The sequence below is a fragment of the Gallinula chloropus genome (assembly GCF_964237585.1).
Source record: "Gallinula chloropus genome assembly, chromosome: 1".
NCBI classification, from domain to species: Eukaryota; Metazoa; Chordata; class Aves; order Gruiformes; family Rallidae; genus Gallinula; species Gallinula chloropus.
In genome coordinates, this window is record NC_140085.1 from 151,405,730 (window position 1) to 151,419,702 (window position 13,973).

The following is a 13,973-nucleotide window of genomic DNA, read 5'->3' on the forward strand; positions in this document are numbered from 1 at the left end:
TTTAATGACTGCAGAGAATGAAGCAGAGAACAGGAAGGTTTCAGAAATGGGAAGTAACTGAAAAAATCTTCAAAGAGCAGAAAGAGTCCTAAATTCTTACCTTGCTGAGCTCCATATATTTCTTTGCTTCTCCACTTGCACTGGCTACAGAAGGTTTTTTACTCAGCAAAGCTGCTTTACACCCTTTGATTTTAAGGGAATGATATGGAGGAACAAGTGATCCAGTTTGTGTCAACTTGGACTGGAACAATTGATTGATGACTACATTTTCACTGGCTGGGAAAAAAAATGAAGAAATCAATGCATGAAGATAAAATACACTTTAGTAAATTATATACAATCTATTTGTAAGTAAAAAGACACACAGTGGGGGATAGAATTAAATAAAGAAATGTTTTATTGCTATGATAGTTTTATTATTTATACTTATTTATTAATTAGAATGAAATAAACAAGTGGACTAAACAATATTATGTTTTGTTAGTTATCAAAGAGTACTCAATAACTAAAGATGTGAGCTATCAGTAACGCTATTTTGGAACATATTCCCATCCTATGCTGAACAAAACAGGGCAGGAAACAAAACCTTTCAGACTATGATCTGTCTAAATTTAATCACATCTGAATTTCATTTCATTAGAGACTTCCAGTTATCTGTCCATTAAAGCAATATAAGAGATGCATTCTGCGTATTTACCTAACATGTAGTGTTTAAAAATGATCAAGGTACTTGTCAGAAAGAAATGATAAAAACTGACTACAGCAAAAGGGAAAAAAAATAATATGGGAAGGAATGAAAAAAAAAGGGTGAAGACTAGAAATGTAGCAGTCTGGGTTCATATTTTTCTACATCAAAACCACACTTACAAACATTTACAGAAAAAAGAAAATGTCATATATACATTGATGGAGTGGTGATAATTAGTACCCAAAAATACACTTCCAAGAGGTGTTTTTAAAACAAAAATTTGAATTTTAAAATAGATAGGATACTTTATACTAATTTCAGTCAAGTTATGCTTTATGAGATTATGGTCATGGGCTTTTTAAGATGAATATGCTGTTTGTACTGCCACAGCACTAATAAGTATTCAAAACCTGTTCTGTGATACATCCTTAACCATCCTTATTTTTAATTACTTTTTTATTAAGAACTAACAAGCTGGCATTATGATCACATGCATCATGTGAATAAAACAGAAGATAAATGGGATAAGCATCATAAATAATGTCATCAAGTTTAGTATAGCAGGTAGAAATACTGTTTGCTCTTTATTATCTGTCTAAAGATCTATTTAGTAGATGCTTAAATGCAATAGATAAGTTTCCCTTTTTCTGTGGAGATTACTATTTCTTACTTAACAGGAATAATAAAATTATGAGGAAGATAGTAAAGCAAATACTTGAAACAAGCAGCAGACATATTAAACCTCCATATTTTAAAACTATGGACAAATGTAGTAAGTAGCATTAGGAAAGACAGTAAAATTATCTCTTTCAAATTAAAACAGATAAAACTATGTCAATAGTCTCCTGATTTATCTGTCAAGTAGGTATGTTCCACATTCTTACACTACACCCACATGAAAATTACTTTATTGTTGTTAGCAGATTTTAAAGTTTTGATTAAGGAAACTAAATTAAAGGAAAGGTATACATCTGCATAATTTATGAAATTCAAGGGCAAGTCTAGGGTCCTCCACCTAGGGAGGAATAACCCCAGGCACCAACACAGGTTAGAGGCTGACCTGCTGGAAAGCAGCTCTGTGGAAAAAGACCTGGGAATCCTGGTGGACAACAGGTCAACCATAAGCCAGCAGTGTGCCCTCGAGGCCAAGAAAGCCAGTGATATCCTTGGAGGTATCAAGAAAAGTGTGTCCAGCATGCCAAGTGAGATTCTCCTCCCCCTCTACTCTGCACTGGTGAGGCCTCATCTGGAATACTGTGTGCAGTTTTGGGCTCCCTAGTTAAAGAAGGACAGGACTGGTATTATTTAATAACTTCATCAATGACATCGACGATGAGGTTGAGTGCACCCTCAGCAAGTCTGCAGATGACACCAAGCTGAGTGGTGCAACTGACATGCCAGAAGGACAGGATGACATCCAGAGGGACATGGACAAGCTGGAGAAGTGGGCCTAGGTGAACCTCATGAGGTTCAACAAGGACAAGTCCAAGGTCCTACACCTGGGTCAGGTCTCATCATCAGTATAGGCTAGGAGATGAAGTGACAGAGAGTAACCTTGCAGAGAAGGACTTGGGGGTGCTGGTGGATGAGAAGCGTGACATAAGCCGACAATGCACACTTGCAGCCCAGAAAAGTCCAACCATATCCTGGGCTGCATCAAAAGGAGCATGGCCAGCAGTCAAGGGAGGTGATTCTGCCCTCTACTCCGCTCTTGTTGGACCCCACCTGGAGTACTGTGTCCACTTCTGGAGTCCCCAATGTAAGAAGGATGTGGAACTGTTGGAATGGGTCCAGCAGAGGGTCATGAAGATGATTAGAGGGCTGGAGCACCTCCCCTGTGAAGACAGGCTGAGAGAGGTGGGCTTGTTCAGTCTGGAGAAGGCTCTGGGGAGATCTTCCAGTACCTGAAGGGGCTTATAAGAAAGCTGTGGAGGGGCTTTTTAGAAGGGCATGGAGTGATAGAATGAGGGGGAAGAATGTCTGTAAATTGGAAGGGGGTAGATTTAGATTGGGTATTAGGAGAAAATTCCTCACTATGAGGGTGGTGAGGCACTGGAACACGTTTCCCAGGGAGGTGGTGGATGCTCTCTCCCTGAAGGTGTTAAGTGCTGGGTTGCATGGGGCCTTGAGCAGTCTGGTCTAGTGAGAGGTGTCCCTGACCACGGCAGGGGATATGGAACTTGATGATCTTTAAGGTCCCTTCCAACTCTAACCATTCTATGATTCTACCACAGAGGGTATAATAAAAGGCTGTGAAGATGATTAGAGGACTAGAGCATCTCTCTGATGAAGGGAAGCTGAGGGACTTGGGACTTTTTAGCCCAGAGAAGAGAAGACTGAACAGTGGGGATCAGGAGGATGGTGCCAGTCTTTTTTCAGTGGTGCCCAATGACAGGACAAGAGGCATAAACTTGGATATAGGAAGTTCCACCTAAGCATGAGGAGGAACTTCTTTACTGTGAGGGTGACAGTGCACTTGGATAGACTGCTCGGAGGGGTTGTGGAGTCTCCTTCTCTGGAGACATTCAAAATCCACCTGGACACTATCCTGTGCAACTGCTCTAGGTGATCCTGCCCTGGCAGGGTGGTCGGACTAGATGATCTCCAGAGGTCCTTTCCACCCCCCACCCTTCTGTGATTCATTCTGTGATTCTGTGATCCTGAAAGAAATATGTCACTGGAAAAGGTTTTAGGCCTAAGTAATTTTAAAAAGGAGGAATGTCACCCTTAAATGACTTATACAATTGTAAATATTCCACTTTCAGAAATTTTCCATTAATTATAATTGATATTATTGTGACTTCTTAATTATATATACACTTACTCTCAGCATATCAAACAGTTTATATCCAATCCTCCATTCTTCCCTTTTAACACTTCCATAACAATGAAAGTTCAAAAGGAGACTATGTGAGCAAACAGAAGAATGGTCTCTCTTGTAGAACATACTGGAAGTTGCCATACCTTGTTATGCCTTTTGGCAGATTATTCTGCAAATTCCAAGTAGTGAGAACTGGAATGTCACTAAAACTATAATCAATAAGATTATTTTCAAGATCAATTCTCCCATTCCTTTCTACTTCCTTAATATACAGTTAGCCTTTAAAATGCATCAGCTATTTTACGAGGAAGTTTAGCTAATTTCACAGTAAAACTTCTAAAACCCAATACATTATAACAGTGGGGCTGATTTGAAAGACAAATATGATACTCAAAAGACTTCTATTTCTATTGAAAGAAATAGAAGTATATAATATATTCAGTGAAAGACTCTGCAGTAGCTGGAGAAAAGACAAATAACATCTCAGGATACACTGACATTTCCCTGAGGAAAATGTTTTGTTTTTGCTTTACAGAAAGGGTAGAAGATTGGGGATTTTAATCATCTAATTATGAAGTATTAATTAATAAACTGGGATGCTTTATTATTAGGCCTAATTATATAATATGTACATGGAAATGTATTTAATTTTGTATTTCAATGGACATTTGTATCTATTCATTGAAAAAACATAAGAACGCCCACAAGTTCCTGCATTTAGAAAGATTCTCAAGCAGTGAATTGCATTCTACTGAAGACTTTATGATTTGGGGAGTCTTATTTCCTTTCCTTTCCCTATTTTCTGGGGTTTATTTTTGTTTTCATTAATACTCAATGATTTCTTTAAGTCATACACATCTATCACACTGCATCTTCCTCTACTTTACATGACATCACATGATGAAGATGCTTTATGTTCAAGAATACAAAGTTTCTAAATTAGAGCAAATTTCAAAGAGTATGTACATGCTTCAAAAAGATAAGGGTGATTTTTTTACTGGAAATAAAATAAATACAAATTTCTCTTAAAACTGAAATGAAAATTAAAGTCAGTTTTTAATGTCTTGATTTCTAACAACAGGAACCACAAAACCATTTACTTACTTTTCATTACAAATATGAGATTTTGAGAAAGGGAATCTTTATTTTTTTCTATTGCACCAGCAATTTCGTAAGTAACCTAAAATAAAATAGTGTGACATCATTAGTAACGACCAATGCATCTTTAAAAAAATCTTACATCAGTAGAAATGAAGCTGGTTTTTTTCCACACAACAGTGGCTGGCACCAGGTAGTGTTGTCCTTTGTTCATTTCTTAGCCACAACAGTACTGACCAGAAGAACTGATTGGTGTGAAGTTTTGTCAGACTAATTCTAAAACACTTCTACAATGCAAAAAATTTGAATTAGGAGTGTAGTGTAGGGCAGAAGACAGTGTAAATGTCACTTTCCTGTAGGATGAGAAAGTTGCTCTTAGACCACCCCTTTATCAATGGCAAACTGGCCACGGAGCAATCTGAGCCCCAGCTCACACTCATGACAAGTTCCAGCCGTTTCTATTTCTTCTGGAGGCAAGTCCAGTCTGTATGTTATGTACCAGTCCCATTTACCCTTCTAACAACTATGCACATGTGGATCACCTTTTCTGCCTGATGTTGTAATTTCAAGAACAGACAGTTATCTGACTGTAGATAAACACAGGTGGTCCATACTCTGATAAGTGAGCAAAACACAGGGCTCTAACCTAAATTACTGAGGATACATCCAAAATGAATATATAAATAAGTGGCTGTTTTAACATTGACCCCCCAGGAGCACTGTATAGAGAAGCAGCAGTAAGACTACAAAGGCAGTCACGGAGCCCAGAGTGCCAGAGTGCCAGAGTTAAAACATTTGCATCACCATTGTAGCACTGTTCTGTCTCTGTATTTCCCAACTGAAGTTTATTTGTCTTGGAATATTGGTATTTCACTACATACGATTAAAATAAAAGAGTGAAACAGAATTTTCTTATCAAAAAGTTGTGATTCTTTTTGCCTCTTGGTTAGTATGACAGTCCATATTAAAAACAAACCTTGGAGAAAACTTTTAAAATGAACCATGCTATTTAAGTCCTTGGTTGAAAACATCTACATACAACTGATAGAATTTATCTCACTTTCTGTAGGAATGGGTACCTGCACTTCAGGCAGTCAAAAAATTACTTCTATTTGTATGGTAGAAAAAGATACTCTACAACATGATTCACCTGCCCTATTTTTCAGTGGGATGCACTCCATCCTAGCAAGTGCGTATTTCCTTTCACCACCCACATGGGTAGTACAGACAGTTACCCCTGATATACATGTCTCCAGTTGCAGCAGAGGGCATTTAGTAAGATTAAGCTGGCAGAGACTCTAATGGCTACAGTCCCTTAATGGACCGAAACTCCACCAAGAAACCATGATGGCACTTAATCCTTATGTGGTGGGCCCATGGAACGGAAACAAGGATTGGACTAGCTAGACTTTGAGGCCAGTACCAAGGGAGAGTTATGTGACTTAGCATGGGACTGAATTTAAACAGTTCCTTGAATGAGAAATGCCCTAGAACTAGTGAACGGGAAATATATATCTAATGCCACCTGGAACTTTAGTCACCAAATTTGGCACTGCAGAAAGATGTCTCCTTAGAACCACAGTCTACAACTCTTTCTTAGAACTACTGTCTCAAATAACTGAACTTTCTGCTACTTTTCTCTATTTTTTTGTTTTGTTTTTTGGTTTGAGGTTTGTGGCTGACAACAGCAGGTATGTTTACTAATAGTATAGAACTCACTTTGCCGGGAACAGGACAGAAACATTTAAGTTAGATGTGAGAGAGTTTCAAGGCAATCTAGCCACACTAATTTAGTGTGTCTTCAAAGCTAATTACTTCACCGAGGAGAAAGACTAGTCCAAATAACTTGTTTACGCACACTTAGCTAGTTTAGCCAAGCCTACATGGTGGGTTTCCCTCTTACTCTGCATTTCTCTCCTCTGACTGAGGTGAGAGCTTATATTTCTCACCTCTCAAGGTAGTTTTGTTAGCTTGAGAGGACAGACTGCTCAGTGTTGGAATACGTCCTTTCAGGAGCTCTGTGCTGTATGCACCCTTAGCTTTAAAGTAAAGAAGGAAGTGCTTTTCCCCTTTCCTCTCCAAACCCTAGCACTGTCTCTGTCCTGGAACTCCGCTACTCCCACCCAAGCAGGGTTTATGTATTTGCATCCCTTCAGGTTAAAGCAGGAGTTAATCCACTACTTCCTATTTCTAAAACAAAAGCTGTCACCACTAGACGACTACATAGAGAGTAAGTATTACTTCCAGGCCTCTGAATGAAAGGAGAATTTTGAGATGTTGTGTTCTACAAAATGGATGAGTGTTGGGCATCTTTTGCTTGACATGGGGATGGAGGACAAACAACTGGTTAATTTACAGGCTTTAGATACAAAAAGCTCTGGCTTTCATGGTAGTCGAACCCAAAAGAAAATTTTAACTTAAAAAGGAAGAAAATAATAGATTGTATAGGGTTATATAGATACTTAATGGGAACTTCTTAGAATACAGTTTGCTTGTATTTACCTTGGGACCATGTTTCTATCTGAAGTCTTTTTATAGTTTTTTATTGGTTCTATATCCTAAGCCTCCTAGGTACGTGGGAAATTTTATCCTTGTATATTTAATAAAGCTGTAAATTTATAATTAAGATTAGTAATACTAATCAGTGCCTTAATTTTGTTTTCCGTTGGGTCTTTTGACAATTATGTAATGCTATTTTACTCATGAAAGAGATTATATGACTTGGATGTGTATAATCTGTTATAGTTAGTAATTGTCAAATGATGTAATTAGTACGGCATCTGACATAGAAAAGGTATAACAATAGAATTACATTCTTTTCCATGGGAGATGCAATGTTATATAATTTGCTAATTGCATCTCCTAAGAACATACAACATAGTTAGCAAACTATTAGATTTATTTAAGTATACTATTAAATGCTTTTAGTGTACTTGAAGTAAATGTTCTACCATACTGGTAGATAATTAACAGAACTTATTTGACAAATCCAGTTCCTAATAGAGTGTCTTTGGCTTTAACCAGATTAGAAGAGAGTTAGCATTGGTGGGAAGAGTAGGTAAGTATAGCTAGCAGTCAGAGATAGTGTATTACGATTAAGTGCCTACATTGAAACAGCAAGAAGTTTCAGTACTGGTACTGGTATAATACACTGCCAATTTCGAGAACTGTATTCATAAGGCATCTTTCATATCACATAAAATACATAAAAGTTAGCAGGATTCCCTTTTATGAAGCAATTGCTAACTTTCTCTAACAGTTTTCCCATAGACTCGGTAAATTAATTCACTGCCTAAAGACATGAAAACTGACTCGCTGAAATGGCACTCTAGGGTTCCATATTCATCGTCAGTCCCACAAAAGAGAAAAAGAAAGAAATCCTCTTCAAGCTGCCAATTTTGTTAATTTAATCCTGCCCTCATCACAGATGCCAATTTACACAGCACTTGGCCTAAAGCACATGTATTTCCCCCTCACCCCCGTTATCTTCCACTGGGTTTCTAAACTAAACCTGCCCAAAACTCTGCACTGACTGGCCCTCAAGCACAGAGGATAGTTATTCCAAGGAGGTGAAAACCAAACAAATATTATATCATTCAGACAGGCAGTGTGTGCTCACTTAGATCATGGATTTGGTATTATAAAACACGCTCCTTATTCTCACTTCTATTTACTGCAGCTGTTTTCTCGGTCTTGCTTTACATGATGAACTCTTTGGGGTAGACACTATGCAAACCTACATGTCTGCATTGCGCAAAGAAAACAAGATATTTAGATACTATCTGAACTAGTTGAACTGTTAATACATAAAAAAGAAAAAATAGCATGCATTTTATTTCATTAAAAAAGATTAAAACAAGAAAGAGATTTGATTTGCTTTAGTTCTGGATTTAAGCTCAGAAAAGAGAGCTTTACCTAAGCATAGTGGTAGTGGGGCAGGCCAAATGTTCATCTAGTCCTGGATATTGAGGGAAAAATGTTGAGGAAGGCTTCCACTCTGCCTCCCACCAGTTCCTCTCTCAACGTTGAGGGCTCTGCCCAGTAGAGAGACCCTGAGCCACAAGCTGTATCTCATCTTTGTGTTTAATATCTCTTGACTGACGTTTCCTCCTCAAACCTCTGTTTCCAGAACTCACTAACATCTATGGCATCTATAACACTCTGTGGCATGGAGTTTAACTAGTTACTAGCTATGTGAAAAAGTAATTTTATTTGGTTTGAATGTGTTTTCTGGTCATTCAAGTTGACATAGCTGGGTTTAATGTCATGAGAACTAGCAGCTACAAATAAAAGGTAAAAAACAGCATCCAGAAAGCAGGAGGCTCAAACACCAGATGTGGGCAGAGCTAGCTTTCAGACCTGCATGTTCCCCTTATCTTCTTACATACTCTTGCCTCTTGGATTCATTAATCATCCTTTTGCCACTCCATTGTACATCTCTCCGAAATTTCTGTTCTGAATTGGTAAGGGACTTTATCTAATTGTATTGTATTTCCCAATACACTATATCAACACAGCAACTTTTACATATAGTTTTCATCAATTCCTTCAAATACTCTATTTTGTAAATAGTTTTCATATCTTGATAGGCCAAAACCACTCATGGTTAATGGCAGATCCAGTGGGAACCCTCAAACAAGATAGGAAAACACTACCTGGAATGTTAAGGTTGATTTGTCTGCATTCCACGTTAAAAGGGAAAACGCTATTTTAATAACAAAATTAAAACAGCTTTGCATGTGCTGTTAAATGTAATTAATAAGTAAACAATCAGTTCATATAGATTAAAGAGAATTTCTTGACAACATGTTCAAAGACAACTTGAATGCACAGAGAATCATTTGTGGTTGTTAACTCTCTGTTGATACATAAACGTGAGGGATATCAGTTCAAAGTCTGAATGCAAATAATATTATATAGTATGTAAAGTCTTATTCTAACACTGGGAGAGAAATAGTACCTACAATATTGAAACCAGCAGATATTTAGAAACAGAATGGGAGGGTGGGGGAAACTATTTTCTCCTGTAAGTCAATGTCCAAAATCAAGTCTACTTAAAGAAAGAAAGAGAGAGAGAAAGGGAGAAAAAGAACAACTATCTTGTCTGCGTGAAAAAGAGAATCTTTGTCAAGTAGCCTTTATAGGCTTCAGACTAGACTGATTTGATTGTTATGTCTGGGGATTCAGCCTGGGGAAAAATAGAGAAAATGAAAGCATCCTTATTGATTAATCCTTCTCCTTTTGTCTTTTGATTTAGAGGCTCAGTTTCAGACTCTGTCCGGGATACATAGGACACTTCAGAAACAACTACCTTGGTGAAGGTGAGCTGACAGCTGAGAGGGATTTTTGAAATGCGCAAACCTGAGAAAAGGAACAGGCATTGATCTGCACTGAAAAGATGTCATGTGCACTGGTTTATAGAGCAAAGATGTTGGTCTTTTGGTCTGATTGGTTTATTACAGTACTGTGCATCAAAGCAGTGCCAAGGCAAACAGCAGTCATATCAGGGGGCTTAACAATAAATTCAAGTATAAATTCAAACTGCATGATGACATATTATTCAGATTTCAGGAACAGTGGGTAAATGCCTTATTACCTTGAACACTGGTATGTTAAATAGCACTACTAGGTAAAGCCACATCTCTTGGCATTGTGCTAAGACAATATATTTCTAATTTACTTATTGATATGTTAATTATTCCACGTTTAAAAAAATAAATAACTAAAACCAAAACTTTGAATCCTCAAGAGATTTTGGTGATGGAATGTTATTCTTTAAAAATCAAAATTGTCAGGAAGGCTGACAGTTCAGAGCTATAATTAATGTGAAGCCCTTAGGTACATGAAAGTCCACAATGTAAATAGTAATGTTATTAATAAAAATTCAGTGTTAGACTTTCTTAGTGTAGTTTCAGCTGATGGTCAGATGCATTGATCAACTGCACCCAAAAAAGAACCCGCTTTGCTTCCTCAGGGCGAGCTTGCAGCGTGGAACCGCCATGCCTCTCTGCTCACAGTGCTGCTGGGCAGACAGTCTCTGTGAGAAGGAGCCGAGAATACCCACATTCACGTTATCCATCAGAAACAAAGCAATGCCCCAGATGAGCAGAATTTTTCCCTAAGAGATCTGACTGACAGTACTCAGGGAATTGTGCTAAACAACCTTCAGACAAAGCCTTCCACTAGGATTTTTTTTTTTAAAGTCATACAAAACCTAAATCATTCTTTTCTACTTTCTGCCCAAACATAACAGATAAGCTTTTTGTCTTACAGCGCTGATACCAAGACATTAAATAGCTCTTAGAAGAGACTCATAATGTGTCAAGGCATTGTAGGATTCTGTTCAGCTGCAAAATTAAAACTGGGAGATAAAGTAAAGCACTTGATATGATCAAGTGCAGATGTTCACAGTGGCCTTTGCTAAGCAAATGCTCATACAGTTAACATCCCTTCCATATTGCTCACACAGAAAAACACAGATTTGTTGTGCAGGTATACTAATTTACTATTCTCTTGAATAGTAAAATTCAAGAGAAATGAAAAGAAAGCTGTGGTTTTACTTGCAGAGAATCACTCTGTCACGTTTGTGTAGTAGAGTATTTGCCTTCAGTTTTCAACAAAAAATCTCCCTCCTATGTTGATTTCTTCTATATGCAGATGCTTATTTGTGCACATTGCTTTCCTTTTTTATTCCACTTCATTTCAAAACAATAAAGTCAGAAAAAAAATCAGAGGTCTCTCAGAATGATATCCTACATCTAGATTTGCTTAAAGCATAGTTTTCACCAGAAATTCAAGTATGGATTCCAAAAGTTTTCGGACTTTTTACCTTACACATTACTCTGAGCCTTTTCTTACCATATGCCTTCCTAGTCTCACTTTGACCTCACGTTTTCTTTATTTCATTTCTGACCCATTGTCTCTTCTCCTTTCTCTCAGTGCTGCCTTTTCCAGAATGTTCTAAGGCTAATTAGGATTGGAACAATACGGTATGTGTAGCCCTAGAAAAAGCTACTGAGCATAAACCATAAAGGAATGGACAAATACCTGACAATACAGGGCTATTATTAAAAAAGATTTGATACTGGAAGAAATGCTAAGACAACCGCAAAGATACGGATGTGTTAGAGGCATTTACAACCACATGGGTGCCTCTGTATCAGCTGTGATTCTCTCATAACACAGAGCTAGAGATACCAGTTTTGTATATAGAAAGGTGTCTGTCAATCTCAAATATGTACAGGAGCTCTCTTGAGTAAGGCAGTATTTTTAATAGCTGCATTTTCCAGCACCACTGCACTTCTGAGTTGCTACAATAGCCATTGTACTTATCTGAGTAAAGATGTGAACCCATTTCATTATGGACTTTGAGTTATGTAGATAACTTACTGACAGAAAGGAGCCCGAGTTACAAGGGTCCATATGAAAATCACTGTAGGGCCAACAGAGTATTAGCCTTTTTTTACCTTAGATGACTTGGAGTAATTAGCAACTTTTTCACATTGGCTGCGAACTACATTGCAGTCACAACTGCTGTCTGCCTTCTCCTTCTGTGTAACAGAGCCTGCCTTCAAAAAGGCTTCCTCTGCAAACAGCAGCCTAGACACATCACCTGAATATAAATGATTGAGACCTGAGGTGAAAAATTTAATGTTCAATTACCTATCACATTTTACTGGTGATTCTTTTTCTACCCCTTGGGTCTGATACAGTCATACTCATGTAAATAATGAGAAGCTTTAGCAAGTTAAAGGAGTTATAATCAGTGAAAAATTCTGGTGAGAATAAAATCAACCCCCTTTGTTTTAAATTTGGGGATTTCTGAAGGTAACGATGTAGAGAAAGATTACTTTATACTTCACTTACTTTAGATTCATTTAATTGATATCAGACTATAAAAATGGCTCCCAGAACCTGCCAAACTATAGTTACTTTATATATGAAATTCTTATTTTTGAGTGCAAATAAAACCTGATATATTTAAAAGCCTGATCCTTTAACAATTTTCATAAAGCATAAACCACAAATGACTTCTATAAAAAAGCTACTAAATGTAGTAATAGCACAGTGTAAAAAACCAGCATCAGCAGTTTTGAAATCCTAGTTTTTCATATTCAACTTATCAACTTCTGAAGACATACTAGTCTCAGAATAAACTCAATTTGTGTCATTATTTAGTACAGTAATGCGATCATCAGATTTTGTGTAAATATATGTCATGAATCACTGGAAATTTCAATCTATGGTAGCTAAATAACAGATTCATGAGATACCAAAAAGGCAAGTGCCAAGGATTTTTCTTGATCACTTTTAAAGTAAGGAGAGTTAAGCACTTGGATGGGAACTTTTCTATTTTGGAAGGGCCAAGCATTTTACTGTCGCAAGGATGCAAAGAACAACCTGACTGTCTGGAATAGTTCCTTGGCCAATGTAAATCAAAGGATCTCCATTGACTTCAAAAGAATGTGTTAATTTACATTACTCGTGGAACTGTCTATTTGTTCATACTTGTAGATTAAATGTCATTACTATTATTAGGAAAAGGTCAAACCAAGTGTCTATGTTATTAAAAAAAATCTAAACAACCACGCAAGGCTAGAACAGACGTTAATGAAAAGTGCACTCCTCACCACACACAGTTTAACTTTCAGAACTGGGCACCTGCAACTCTGGTCTTAACAAATTTTCCTGCTGAGTACTTCTTCAGAGAATAAGAAAAACATATATTTAATTTTGAAGAAATGTGCTTATTATTCTGATTGTGATTTTAATGCAGCTCCCTTGCTGCTGCCTAGATGTCAGCTTTTTGGTGTGTGAAACCTTTCTCAGAGCTATTGTGATATATTTGTATAATCACAACAGAACTCCATGAAAAAATATTTACCTGACAAGTATAGAACAGATTTATAAATGAATTTAGGCATCTGGAGTCCATGGCAAGCTCTTAACTCTCTCACTCTAAGTGCTAATAAGTTCTACAAAATCTTTGTTGTGCTGGTATCTAACCACTGTGTGCCCACATTCCTACTGAAAAGTCTCAATAGCGAAAGTATTCAAACCACTTAACTTTGGCAAATAATTTGAGTCTAAGTAGAAGGCCTTATGATGAAAGAAGAGCCTCCAGGGAGTTATTCAGAGTATTTAGGTTAGGAATTTAAGTGCTGCCCAAATACTCTTAATCCTTTCCATAATGATCACATTTCTATCATTGGGCAGGAACAAATTTGCCTGCGTCAGAACACTACTCAACACTTGCAACGACTTCATTTCCAAATGAGGAGCCACAAATAAGACCTTTCCCCATTTATATTGCTGTAAAGGACCCTAATCTGGTTAAAGAAGCCTAAGCGTGCACATTCCAACCTC

The 13,973-nt window shown here is 37.3% G+C and overlaps 1 protein-coding gene across 1 annotated transcript in view; it reads right to left on the bottom strand.

Annotated features, from left to right (window-relative positions):
• Positions 1–13,973, bottom strand: part of MYO16 (myosin XVI) — a gene marked incomplete at both ends in the record, with an annotated part of 300,019 nt that overhangs the window by 84,431 nt on the left and 201,615 nt on the right. Inside the window, 2 exon segments of the mRNA XM_084276764.1 lie at positions 101–276; positions 4,614–4,689. Of these exon segments, the coding sequence (XP_084132890.1) occupies positions 101–276; positions 4,614–4,689 (252 nt within the window).